At 46.5% G+C, this 14,861-nt stretch overlaps 1 protein-coding gene across 1 annotated transcript in view; it reads left to right on the top strand.

Annotated features, from left to right (window-relative positions):
* The first annotated feature begins 500 nt into the window (after positions 1-500).
* Positions 501-14,861, top strand: part of LOC134901659 (calcium/calmodulin-dependent protein kinase type IV-like) — a 102,856-nt gene continuing 88,495 nt past the window's right edge. The window contains exons 1-2 of the mRNA XM_063914333.1: positions 501-808; positions 4,242-4,387. Coding sequence (XP_063770403.1) covers positions 4,290-4,387 — 98 coding nt within the window. The 5' untranslated portion in view covers positions 501-808; positions 4,242-4,289. The remainder of the gene's footprint in view (positions 809-4,241; positions 4,388-14,861) is intronic.

The raw sequence follows: 14,861 nt of genomic DNA, 5'->3' as shown, positions 1-14,861 counted from the left end.
ACTCAGCTCTTCAGGCAAGTATATCAAATTCCAGAACCGCTCACTCAATCTTCATAAACTTTCCTATCCGATTATATCCCCACTGTATAGTCCGTACATATCCTACACATATTTTCTCTTTCTTCACTTTCCCTTTTTTCTGTCAAGGGTTCATCATTACTGTGATGTGATATCATGCAGCCCACCTAGAACCTTTGCAATCCGGTGGACAAATATGCAATAGATAATGCCTTTCCTTGTGTATCAATGACTATTTCCCTATAGATTGTAAACTTGCAAGCAGGGTCTTCCTACCTCTGACTGTTTATTACTCAGTTTTGTTGTATCATTGTGTCCAATTGTAAAGCGCAATGTAATTTGCTGCGCTATATAAGAAAACTATCAATAAATAAATAAATAATAAAATGTAGCTCAAGAAGTTTAAGTAGTCATACCAGTTCTGTACACTGGAGGGAACCAGAGCTCTTAGCTTCATTCTCAATCACATATGTCATGGGTAAAGGGAGGAGCACTGTAAGGGTGTGTAGTGATGGAGATGTGCTATTTTGTGTTCAATTGATGACAATGGTATCTCTGGGCAATCAGTAACAAGTGGACAAGAAAGAAAAGAAAAAGAACTACAAAATGACAATATATTTATGAAAGAAAAATAGGTTCTGGAACTATAAAAAAGAAAATGTGCAGCGGATGCTCCCAGCACTGAATGGATGAACTGTTGTGAAGTAACAAAGGAGAACTACAGTTGTTAGCCTTGCATCATACACCTCGGACATTTATCTGCCTTAAGAAATGAACTGAGCAGAAGCAAGTAAGTGTTACTCTTTCAGGAAAACATTATTTTAAATATAACTATCTACCCAGGTTCATAAATTGCATTTATTTATTTGACAATTAACATTAGATTACTGCAGGTTGAACAGCTGTTATGTCCTATGGAATACAGAAATACAGCAATTATACCCACCAAATGAAATGCACAGCTCAGGCTCCAGTATGTGCATTGTGTAATGATCTGATGCTAGGAGAGATTACATTAAAGACATGTATAAGCTAGAAACAGCTGGAAGAAGGAAACACCAATTAGCAAGATAACCAACAGATACACAAACAGGAGAAAAACATAGTTTGTCAAATAATAAAAATGGCATAACGTTCTTGACCACAAAAGATACAAAAATTAAAATGGTAAAAATATTATCTGGACTCCACAATACAGGGTCACGCCGTGAAATTCTATGTTTCTATGTTAACCTATTTACAGGGACAAGTTGTAGTTCATCAGTAGGTCAAGTTACATAATGTCAAAAGCTGAGTTACATGAATGTAGTTTATTATTGTACCCTCAGCTGGTCAAAGTTATATGCCAAAAGCTGTAGTATTATTATTAGTATTATTATTATTATTATTATTATTATTTTATGATGATTATTATTATATGATTATTACTACATTTTATTTATAATATGCCACAAGTACATACGGGAACAGAAGGACAATACAAGGTACACAGAACGTTACATTACATAATATTACAGTAACCAAAACATAAACAGAGCGCAGGTTACAATTAGCGCCACAATTCTCAGTACACAATACAGCTGGGAAGCAAGGTGAGTGAGGGAATAACATGTATGTGGTTTATTATTGTACCCTTCTTTTTGAGCACTGCCACAGAAAATGTTGTTGCGTTGTACACAGTGGCGTAAGTTCGTCCCAGTTGCCTGGAGGCAATATAAATATTGGTGCCCCCCTATTTACTATATTAAGATAAATATATGTATGTAGATGTGCGTATATATATATATATATACACACACACACACGCGCGTGTGTGTGTGTGTGTGTGTGTGTGTGTGTGTGTGTGTGTGTGTGTGTGTGTGGAGTGTTCTGAAAAAATTGTATATACTGTATTTATACATTTAATTGTCTTTTATTTTAAATAACACATTTCTTAGCAGTCATACCCAGGATTAGAACTCATGACCTGTTACACTAACAGCAGACACTTTACTGATGGAGCTATTTGCTCCTGTATAGGAAGCATGAAAATTCTAACTATATAAAGTTACGTGTAATTGTCAGAGAAGTATCTTCATATAGTTAAAATTCTCATATTTCCTATACAGAACAAATAGCTGCATCAGTAAGGTGTCTGCTTCCAGTGTAATAGGTTGTAGTTTCTAATACTGGGTGTGACACTTGTAAAATGTGTATATTCAGTATAATAAAGAGGCATTGGCGTTTCTATAATGGGTGCAGTGTGTGCGAGGCACACGGGCCCCCAGGTCCAGGGGGGCCCACCCCGCACACACTGCACCCATTTGCTTAATACTTACCTTTCTGAAGTCCCCCGTCAATTCCATCCCTTTTCGGCAGCACAATAGAGTATGAACATTAGGGGAAACAAACTCTATTGCGCCTGCTGAAAACTCCGGAAAGATGGCACGGTGGCCATTTTTCCGGAGTTTCTCGCGTGCGCATTAGCAAAATCTTCGGGAAAATGGGCGCCGCGCCATGTTCCCGGAGGTTTGAGCATGCGCAATAGAGTCTGGTCTCAGACGGAGAAGGATGGCACCGCCGGGGGACTCCGGAGAGGTAAGTATTAAATGCTGTGCATCAGTCAGAGAGGAGGGGGGCCCCTGAAGCAGAAGGCTGCACACGGGCCTCCTCCTCTCTTAAAACACCCCTGTAAAAAGGGTGTGATTTGTAAGGTGCAGGGACCAGTGAGGAAGTCGGCCACTGAAAAGACAGTGGCAACTATCAATTAACTTAATTCAATGGTGTCACAGAATGGGAGGAAAAGTGCCCCCCTTCAGAGCAGGAGCCCGGCGGCAGATGACTCCTTTGCCTCCCAGAGTTCTGCCTCTGGTTGTACATATACAGTGCAGTGTATCATGGCCGAATATGTGAAATTAAGGGTGTTTTTTAGATAATATTCAGGTAGAAAAGGACATTGATACTTAGTGTATACAGGTTGAGTCTCCCTTATCCAAAATGCTTGGGACCAGAGGTATTTTGGATATGGGATTTTTCCGTATTTTGGAATAATTGCATACCATAATGAGATATCATGGTGATGGGGCCTAAATCTAAGCACAGAATGCATTTATGTTACATATGCACCTTATACACACAGCCTGAAGGTAATTTTAGCCAATATTTTTTATAATTTTGTGCATTAAACAAAGTGTGTACATTCACATAATTCATTTATGTTTCATATACACCTTATACACACAGCCTGAAGGTCATTTAATACAATATTTTTAATAACTTTGTGTATTAAACAAAGTTTGTGTACATTGAGCCATCAAAAAACAAAGGTTTCACAATCTCACTCTCGCTCAAAAAAGTCCGTATTTCGGAATATTCCGTATTTCGGAAAAGTTGGATATGGGATACTCAACCTGTATCATACTTGCCTACCCTCCTGGAATGTCTGGGAAACTCTTGAGAGCTCTCCCGTGCTCCATAAAGGGTAGATCTGCTTCCCTGTTCCCGCCCACGTCACCGCCCAAGGGCTTGATGATGTAATTTGTAGTGATTCATGATCCCACCTCACTGTACCTCGTTAGCACAAATCACCGCATTGGGAAGGGGGTGGGGCAAGTGACATAATGATGCAATTAAAGGCTCCACACGCTCCACACCTCCCACCTTGACCTCCCTCTGGATTCAAATGTAAGCAGGTATGCTTCACATACCGGACCTGTTGCTACCTGATGGGTAAAGGACCAATAAACTTACTATCAAAACTTTACTTCCTAAATGTTATGCTTTATGAATGCTGATGTAGAAAATAATAGGTATACGTTTAATTTGCCGGCTGTCGGGATCCTGGTGTTCAGGATACAGACGCCGAAATCCTGACAGCTGGCAATGCCGGCAGCCAGAATACCGGCGCAACAGGACTATTCCTACTTGTGGGTGTCCACGACACACATAGAGTGGGAATAGAACCTGTGGCGAGCCCAGCGAGCCACCAAGCCCGCATGGGGACTCATTGCGCTCACCCCGCTACTGGCATTCTTGTGGCCAGGATGTAGCTGTCAGTATATTGACGTCCGGCATCCCGGCTACCAGTAAATTGTACTGAACCCAAATAATATAATATAGATATAAATATATACCTTTTTATATAAGTAATTTTGTCTGTCAGGTTTTGTTGTCATATAATTGACTCTAGACAATTAACACTGACCTATAAGTTAATTAAGATATTATACATTTTTCCTCTTCAGGTTGGATGTTTCTTGCAGTCACTGAAATATTTGAAACTATATATAAAGATGCCATCCTACAGACCAGAGGATATGTACTGGATAGAAGGATCTCAGCGAGAAAATGGATTGGAACATTTCTACGCACTGGGACAGGAACTTGGAAGGTACTGTACAAATAGGAAACAGATTTTTTGTATCTTCTGAGTCTAACTTCTCGCTGTGCTGTGTATTAGAATTTCAATTTAGGCATTCTATAGGGGAGACGTTTCAAGCCTTAGGGGATAATTCAGATCTGATCACTGCTGTGCGTATTCGCACTGCAGTGATCAGATCTGAACTGCGCATGCATATGCACCGCACTGCGCCGGCGCGTCACGCGGCTGCAACGGGCATCGGCGCCCTGCGACAGGATGGTGCGAAGAATCCATTTGCACGGGTGTTCGCAAGGAGATTCGCACGGGTGTTCGCAGGAGAATCCATTTGCACGGGTGTTCGCAAGGCATTTGTGGGTGGCAACTGACCGTTTTCAGGGAGTGTCCGGAAAAACGCAGGCGGGCTCAAGCGTTTTGAGGGAGGGTGTCTGGCGTCAGCTCCGGTCCCGATCAGCCTGTTCTCATCGCACTGGTAGAGTAAGTCCTGGGCTGTGCAGAGACTGCACAAAATCAGTTTGTGCAGCTCTGCTACACATGCGATCGCACACTTGCACAGCGAAGAAACACTCTCCCTGTAGGCGGCGACTATCTGATCGCTGGACTGCAAAAATTGCTGCCCAGCGATCAGATCTGAATTAGGCCATTGGAGAGAGATAAAGTGGAGAGCCTATCAACTACTGACTGTAGTTTTTCAAGCACATCCTGTAAAACAACAGGTAGGAGTTGATTGGTTGGTACTTTACCTCTCTCCAAGCAGGGCCGTAACTTTGCCGGTGCTGTCGCACAGAGTGCAGGATGATCTGGGGGCGGAATAGGCCACCACCACAATTTCTATTTGCCGGGTTTCTGCTGCTATGTACATTAGCAGCGGTATACACAGCTACTTTCCTGAAGCCCTGCCTGAGCAGCGGCAGCATGACTCATTATAATCACCGCCAGGGCTTTTCACAGATCCTATTTGTAGGGAGCTCTCCACACTCCCACAGTGACGTGCTCCTTAGAGTGAGGAACTGGCTAAGGCTGGACAGAGTCAGTGAGCACTGTGTGCCATATTGTATAATGGGGTGGGGGGGGGGGGGGTTGTACTGTGTGATGGTGGAATAATATGTAAGGGTGGGGGGTTTGTACTGTGTGGTGGTGGAATAATATGTAAGGGTGGGGGGTTTGTACTGTGTGGTGGTGGAATAATATGTAAGGGTGGGGGGTTTGTACTGTATGACGGTGGAATAATATGTAAAGGTGGGGGCTTTGTACTGTGTGGCGGTGGAATAATATGTAAGGGTGGGGGGATTTGTACTGTGTGACGGTGGAATAATATGTAAGGGTGGGCCGTTTGCACTGCGTGGCGGTGGAATAATATGTAAGGGTGGGGGGATTTGTACTGTGTCGCGGTGGAATAATATGTAAGGGTGGGGGTTTGTACTGTGTGGCAGTGGAATAATATGTAAGGGGGGGGGTTTGTACTGTGTGGCGGTGGAATAATATGTAAAGGTGGGGGCTTTGTACTGTGTGGCGGTGGAATAATATGTAAGAGTGGAGGGTTTGTACTGTGTGGCCAGTGGCGGAACTAGCAAGCGGTGGGCCCAGGTGCGACAAAATGCTTTGCCCCCCCCCCCCATCCCATCCAAGTCCACCCCCTCACCCCTTGAGAGGATCTGGTGAGGGGGACCTGCTCAGGGCCAGAGAAATGGATACCTAGCAACAGTGCCGTAACTAGACATTTTAGCACTGTGTGCAAGAAACGGCATCGGAGCCCCACCCCTGCATGCAAAACAGGGGCAGTGCGCGCCGTAGGCGCGCGCAAAAATACATAGTGGCGTGGCTTCGCGGGGAAGGGGTGTGACCACAGAATAATACCAATTCCTAAAACGGTGCACAGTAGTCTCCATTCTTCAAATTACGCCGCACAGTAGCACCACTACACCAGGTAGAGACCCTTTTACACCTCACAGCGAACAGATTCCTCTTTTTACACATTACGGCAGACAGCGTCCCCTTTTTACACATTACGGCAGACAGCGTCCCCCTTTTTATACATTACGGCAGACAGCGTCCCCTTTTTACACATAACGGCAGACAGCGTGCCCTTGTTACACATAGCGGCAGACAGCGTGCACTTTTTACACATTACGGCAGACAGCGTACACTTGTTAAACATAGCGGCAGACAGCGTACACTTTTTACACAACGGCAGACAGCGTCCCCCTTTTTACACATTATGGCAGACAGCGTCCCCTTTTTACACATTACGGCAGACAGCGTCCCCTTTTCTCTGACGTCCTAAGTGGATGCTGGGGGACTCCGTCAGGACCATGGGGAGTAGCGGCTCCGCAGGAGACAGGGCACAAAAGTAAAAGCTTTAGGATCAGGTGGTGTGCACTGGCTCCTCCCCCTATGACCCTCCTCCAAGCCTCAGTTAGGTTTTTGTGCCCGGCCGAGAAGGGTGCAATCTAGGTGGCTCTCCTAAAGAGCTGCTTAGAGTAAAAGTTTTGTTAGGTTTTTTATTTTCAGTGAGTCCTGCTGGCAACAGGCTCACTGCATCGAGGGACTTAGGGGAGAAGGAGTGAACTCACCTGCGTGCAGGATGGATTGGCTTCTTAGGCTACTGGACACTAGCTCCAGAGGGACGATCACAGGTACAGCCTGGATGGGTCACCGGAGCCGCGCCGCCGACCCCCTTGCAGATGCTGAAGAGAGAAGAGGTCCAGAAATCGGCGGCTGAAGACTTCTCAGTCTTCATGAGGCAGCGCACAGCACTGCAGCTGTGCGCCATTGCTCTCAGCACACTTCACACCAACGGTCACTGAGGGTGCAGGGCGCTTGGGGGGGCGCCCTGGGCAGCAATGAAAGTACCTATGCTGGCTAAAAATACATCACATATAGCCCCTGGGGCTATATGGATGTATTTAACCCCTGCCAGGTTGTCAGAAAAACGGGAGAAGAAGCCCGCCGAAAAGGGGGCGGGGCCTATTCTCCTCAGCACACAGCGCCATTTTCCTACACAGCTCCGCTGCTAGGAAGGCTCCCAGGCTCTCCCCTGCACTGCACTACAGAAACAGGGTTAAAACAGAGAGGGGGGCACTTATTTGGCGATATTATTATATATTAAGATGCTATAAGGGAAAACACTTATATAAGGTTGTCCCTGTATAATATAGCGTTTTGGTGTGTGCTGGCAAACTCTCCCTCTGTCTCCCCAAAGGGCTAGTGGGGTCCTGTCCTCTATCAGAGCATTCCCTGTGTGTGTGCTGTGTGTCGGTACGTGTGTGTCGACATGTATGAGGACGATGTTGGTGAGGAGGCGGAGCAATTGCCTGTAATGGTGATGTCACTCTCTAGGGAGTCGACACCGGAATGGATGGCTTATTTAGGGAATTACGTGATAATGTCAACACGCTGCAAGGTCGGTTGACGACATGAGACGGCCGGCAAACCAATTAGTACCTGTCCAGACGTCTCAAACACCGTCAGGGGCTTTAAAACGCCCATTTACCTCAGTCGGTCGACACAGACACAGACACGGACACTGACTCCAGTGTCGACGGTGAAGAAACAAACGTATTTTCCATTTGGGCCACACGTTACATGTTAAGGGCAATGAAGGAGGTGTTACATATTTCTGATACTACAAGTACCACAAAAGAGGGTATTATGTGGGGTGTGAAAAAACTACCTGTAGTTTTTCCTGAATCAGATAAATTAAATGAAGTGTGTGATGATGCGTGGGTTTCCCCCGATAGAAAATTATTGGCGTTATACCCTTTCCCGCCAGAAGTCAGGGCGCGTTGAAAAACACCCCTTAGGGTGGATAAGGCGCTCATACGCTTATCAAAACAAGTGGCGTTACCGTCTCCAGATACGGCCGCCCTCAAGGAGCCAGCTGATAGGAGGCTGGAAAATATCCTAAAAAGTATATACACACATACTGGTGTTATACTGCGACCAGCGATCGCCTCAGCCTGGATGTGCAGCGCTGGGGTGGCTTGGTCGGATTCCCTGACTGAAAATATTGATACCCTTGACAGGGACAGTATTTTATTGACTATAGAGCATTTAAAGGATGCATTTCTATATATGCGAGATGCACAGAGGGATATTTGCACTCTGGCATCAAGAGTAAGTGCGATGTCCATATCTGCCAGAAGATGTTTATGGACACGACAGTGGTCAGGTGATGCAGATTCCAAACGGCACATGGAAGTATTGCCGTATAAAGGGGAGGAGTTATTTGGGGTCGGTCCATCGGACCTGGTGGCCACGGCAACAGCTGGAAAATCCACCTTTTTTACCCCAAGTCACATCTCAGCAGAAAAAGACACCGTCTTTTCAGCCTCAGTCCTTTCGTCCCCATAAGGGCAAGCAGGCAAAAGGCCAGTCATATCTGCCCAGGGATAGAGGAAAGGGAAGAAGACTGCAGCAGGCAGCCCATTCCCAGGAACAGAAGCCCTCCACCGCTTTTGCCAAGTCCTCAGCATGACGCTTAGAGATGAGCGCCTGAAATTTTTCGGGTTTTGTGTTTTGGTTTTGGGTTCGGTTCCGCGGCCGTGTTTTGGGTTCGAACGCGTTTTGGCAAAACCTCACCGAATTTTTTTTGTCGGATTCGGGTGTGTTTTGGATTCGGGTGTTTTTTTCAAAAAACACTAAAAAACAGCTTAAATCATAGAATTTGGGGGTCATTTTGATCCCAAAGTATTATTAACCTCAAAAACCATAATTTACACTCATTTTCAGTCTATTCTGAATACCTCACACCTCACAATATTATTTTTAGTCCTAAAATTTGCACCGAGGTCGCTGTGTGAGTAAGATAAGCGACCCTAGTGGCCGACACAAACACCGGGCCCATCTAGGAGTGGCACTGCAGTGTCACGCAGGATGTCCCTTCCAAAAAACCCTCCCCAAACAGCACATGACGCAAAGAAAAAAAGAGGCGCAATGAGGTAGCTGTGTGAGTAAGATTAGCGACCCTAGTGGCCGACACAAACACCGGGCCCAACTAGGAGTGGCACTGCAGTGTCACGCAGGATGTCCCTTCCAAAAAACCCTCCCCAAACAGCACATGACGCAAAGAAAAAAAGAGGCGCAATGAGGTAGCTGACTGTGTGAGTAAGATTAGCGACCCTAGTGGCCGACACAAACACCGGGCCCATCTAGGAGTGGCACTGCAGTGTCACGCAGGATGTCCCTTCCAAAAAACCCTCCCCAATCAGCACATGATGCAAAGAAAAAGAAAAGAAAAAAGAGGTGCAAGATGGAATTGTCCTTGGGCCCTCCCACCCACCCTTATGTTGTATAAACAAAACAGGACATGCACACTTTAACCAACCCATCATTTCAGTGACAGGGTCTGCCACACGACTGTGACTGATATGACGGGTTGGTTTGGACCCCCCCCAAAAAAGAAGCAATTAATCTCTCCTTGCACAAACTGGCTCTACAGAGGCAAGATGTCCACCTCATCTTCACCCTCCGATATATCACCGTGTACATCCCCCTCCTCACAGATTATCAATTCGTCCCCACTGGAATCCACCATCTCAGCTCCCTGTGTACTTTGTGGAGGCAATTGCTGCTGGTCAATGTCTCCGCGGAGGAATTGATTATAATTCATTTTAATGAACATCATCTTCTCCACATTTTCTGGATGTAACCTCGTACGCCGATTGCTGACAAGGTGAGCGGCGGCACTAAACACTCTTTCGGAGTACACACTTGTGGGAGGGCAACTTAGGTAGAATAAAGCCAGTTTGTGCAAGGGCCTCCAAATTGCCTCTTTTTCCTGCCAGTATAAGTACGGACTGTGTGACGTGCCTACTTGGATGCGGTCACTCATATAATCCTCCACCATTCTATCAATGTTGAGAGAATCATATGCAGTGACAGAAGACGACATGTCCGTAATCGTTGTCAGGTCCTTCAGTCCGGACCAGATGTCAGCATCAGCAGTCGCTCCAGACTGCCCTGCATCACCGCCAGCGGGTGGGCTCGGAATTCTGAGCCTTTTCCTCGCACCCCCAGTTGCGGGAGAATGTGAAGGAGGAGATGTTGACAGGTCGCGTTCCGCTTGACTTGACAATTTTGTCACCAGCAGGTCTTTCAACCCCAGCAGACCTGTGTCTGCCGGAAAGAGAGATCCAAGGTAGGCTTTAAATCTAGGATCGAGCACGGTGGCCAAAATGTAGTGCTCTGATTTCAACAGATTGACCACCCGTGAATCCTTGTTAAGCGAATTAAGGGCTGCATCCACAAGTCCCACATGCCTAGCGGAATCGCTCCCTTTTAGCTCCTTCTTCAATGCCTCCAGCTTCTTCTGCAAAAGCCTGATGAGGGGAATGACCTGACTCAGGCTGGCAGTGTCTGAACTGACTTCACGTGTGGCAAGTTCAAAGGGCATCAGAACCTTGCACAACGTTGAAATCATTCTCCACTGCACTTGAGACAGGTGCATTCCACCTACTATATCGTGCTCAATTGTATAGGCTTGAATGGCCTTTTGCTGCTCCTCCAACCTCTGAAGCATATAGAGGGTTGAATTCCACCTCGTTACCACTTCTTGCTTCAGATGATGGCAGGGCAGGTTCAGTAGTTTTTGGTGGTGCTCCAGTCTTCTGTACGTGGTGCCTGTACGCCGAAAGTGTCCCGCAATTTTTCTGGCCACCGACAGCATCTCTTGCACGCCCCTGTCGTTTTTTAAAAAATTCTGCACCACCAAATTCAAGGTATGTGCAAAACATGGGACGTGCTGGAATTTGCCCATATTTAATGCACACACAATATTGCTGGCGTTGTCCGATGCCACAAATCCACAGGAGAGTCCAATTGGGGTAAGCCATTCCGCGATGATCTTCCTCAGTTGCCGTAAGAGGTTTTCAGCTGTGTGCGTATTCTGGAAAGCGGTGATACAAAGCGTAGCCTGCCTAGGAAAGAGTTGGCGTTTGCGAGATGCTGCTACTGGTGCCGCCGCTGCTGTTCTTGCGGCGGGAGTCCATACATCTACCCAGTGGGCTGTCACAGTCATATAGTCCTGACCCTGCCTTGCTCCACTTGTCCACATGTCCGTGGTTAAGTGGACATTGGGTACAACTGCATTTTTTAGGACATTGGTGAGTCTTTTTCTGACGTCCGTGTACATTCTCGGTATCGCCTGCCTAGAGAAGTGGAACCTAGATGGTATTTGGTAACGGGGGCACACTGCCTCAATAAATTGTCTAGTTCCCTGTGAACTAACGGCGGATACCGGACGCACGTCTAACACCAACATAGTTGTCAAGGACTCAGTTATCCGCTTTGCAGTAGGATGACTGCTGTGATATTTCATCTTCCTCGCAAAGGACTGTTGAACAGTCAATTGCTTACTGGAAGTAGTACAAGTGGGCTTACGACTTCCCCTCTGGGATGACCATCGACTCCCAGCGGCAACAACAGCAGCGCCAGCAGCAGTAGGCGTTACACGCAAGGATGCATCGGAGGAATCCCAGGCAGGAGAGGACTCGTCAGAATTGCCAGTGACATGGCCTGCAGGACTATTGGCATTCCTGGGGAAGGAGGAAATTGACACTGAGGGAGTTGGTGGGGTGGTTTGCGTGAGCTTGGTTACAAGAGGAAGGGATTTACTGGTCAGTGGACTGCTTCCGCTGTCACCCAAAGTTTTTGAACTTGTCACTGACTTATTATGAATGCGCTGCAGGTGACGTATAAGGGAGGATGTTCCGAGGTGGTTAACGTCCTTACCCCTACTTATTACAGCTTGACAAAGGGAACACACGGCTTGACACCTGTTGTCCGCATTTCTGGTGAAATACCTCCACACCGAAGAGCTGATTTTTTTGGTATTTTCACCTGGCATGTCAACGGCCATATTCCTCCCACGGACAACAGGTGTCTCCCCGGGTGCCTGACTTAAACAAACCACCTCACCATCAGAATCCTCCTGGTCAATTTCCTCCCCAGCGCCAGCAACACCCATATCCTCCTCATCCTGGTGTACTTCAACACTGACATCTTCAATCTGACTATCAGGAACTGGACTGCGGGTGCTCCTTCCAGCACTTGCAGGGGGCGTGCAAATGGTGGAAGGCGCATGCTCTTCACGTCCAGTGTTGGGTGGTATATACAATTATGGACGGGCTGCCGAGTGCCGACACAGAGGTAGCCACAGCCGTGAACTACCGCACTGTACTGTGTCTGCTGCTAATATATAGACTGGTTGATAAAGAGATAGTATACTCGTAACTAGTATGTATGTATAAAGAAAGAAAAAAAAACCACGGTTAGGTGGTATATACAATTATGGACGGGCTGCCGAGTGCCGACACAGAGGTAGCCACAGCCGTGAACTACCGCACTGTACTGTGTCTGCTGCTAATATATAGACTGGTTGATAAAGAGATAGTATACTCGTAACTAGTATGTATGTATAAAGAAAGAAAAAAAAACCACGGTTAGGTGGTATATACAATTATGGACGGGCTGCCGAGTGCCGACACAGAGGTAGCCACAGCCGTGAACTACCGCACTGTACTGTGTCTGCTGCTAATATATAGACTGGTTGATAAAGAGATAGTATACTCGTAACTAGTATGTATGTATAAAGAAAGAAAAAAAAACCACGGTTAGGTGGTATATACAATTATGGACGGGCTGCCGAGTGCCGACACAGAGGTAGCCACAGCCGTGAACTACCGCACTGTACTGTGTCTGCTGCTAATATAGACTGGTTGATAAAGAGATAGTATACTACTAATATTATATATACTGGTGGTCAGGTCACTGGTCACTAGTCACACTGGCAGTGGCACTCCTGCAGCAAAAGTGTGCACTGTTTAATTTTAATATAATATTATGTACTCCTGGCTCCTGCTATAACCTATAACTGGCACTGCAGTAGTGCTCCCCAGTCTCCCCCACAATTATAAGCTGTGTGAGCTGAGCAGTCAGACAGATATATAATATATATAGATGATGCAGCACACTGGCCTGAGCCTGAGCAGTGCACACAGATATGGTATGTGACTGACTGAGTCACTGTGTGTATCGCTTTTTTCAGGCAGAGAACGGATATATTAAATAAACTGCACTGTGTGTCTGGTGGTCACTCACTATATAATATATTATGTACTCCTGGCTCCTGCTATAACCTATAACTGGCACTGCAGTAGTGCTCCCCAGTCTCCCCCACAATTATAAGCTGTGTGAGCTGAGCAGTCAGACAGATATATATAATATTATATATAGATAATAGATGATGCAGCACACTGGCCTGAGCCTGAGCAGTGCACACAGATATGGTGTGTGACTGAGTCACTGTGTGCTGTGTATCGCTTTTTTCAGGCAGAGAACGGATTATAAATAAAACTGGTGGTCACTATCAGCAAAACTCTGCACTGTACTGAGTACTCCTAATGCTCCCCAAAATTAGTAAATCAAGTGTCTCTCTAATCTATTCTAAACGGAGAGGACGCCAGCCACGTCCTCTCCCTATCAATCTCAATGCACGTGTGAAAATGGCGGCGACGCGCGGCTCCTTATATAGAATCCGAGTCTCGCGATAGAATCCGAGCCTCGCGAGAATCCGACAGCGTCATGATGACGTTCGGGCGCGCTCGGGTTAACCGAGCAAGGCGGGAAGATCCGAGTCGCTCGGACCCGTGAAAAAAAACATGAAGTTCTGGCGGGTTCGGATTCAGAGAAACCGAACCCGCTCATCTCTAATGACGCTGGGGCCGTACAAGCGGACTCAGGTGCGGTGGGGGGTCGTCTCAAGAGTTTCAGCGCGCAGTGGGCTCACTCGCAAGTGGACCCCTGGATCCTACAAGTAGTATCCCAGGGGTACAGATTGGAAATTCGAGACGTCTCCCCCTCGCAGGTAACTGAAGTCTGCTTTACCAACGTCTCCCTCCGACAGGGAGGCAGTATTGGAAACAATTCACAAGCTGTATTCCCAGCAGGTGATAATCAAAGTACCCCTCCTACAACAAGGAAAGGGGTATTATTCCACACTATATTGTGGTACTGAAGCCAGACGGCTCGGTGAGACCTATTCTAAATCTGAAATATTTGAACATTTACATACAAAGGTTCAAATCAAGATGGAGTCACTCAGAGCAGTGATAGCGAACCAGGAAGAAGGGGACTATATGGTGTCCCTGGACATCAAGGATGCTTACCTCCATGTCCCAATTTGCCCTTCTCACCAAGGGTACCTCAGGTTCGTGGTACAAAACTGTCACTATCAGTTTCAGACGCTGCCGTTTGGATTGTCCACGGCACCCCGGGTCTTTACCAAGGTAATGGCCGAAATGATGATTCTTCTTCAAAGAAAAGGCGTCTTAATTATCCCTTACTTGGACGATCTCCTGATAAGGGCAAGGTCCAGAGAACAGTTGGAGGTCGGAGTAGCACTATCTCAAGTAGTTCTACGACAGCACGGGTGGATTCTAAATATTCCAAAATCGCAGCTGTCTCCGACGACACGTCTGCTGTTCCT

This window comes from Pseudophryne corroboree, chromosome 1 (genome assembly GCF_028390025.1).
Source record: "Pseudophryne corroboree isolate aPseCor3 chromosome 1, aPseCor3.hap2, whole genome shotgun sequence".
Taxonomy (NCBI): Eukaryota; Metazoa; Chordata; class Amphibia; order Anura; family Myobatrachidae; genus Pseudophryne; species Pseudophryne corroboree.
The sequence above is the reverse complement of the archived record's forward strand: the minus strand, read 5'-3'. Positions and strand labels throughout refer to the sequence as shown.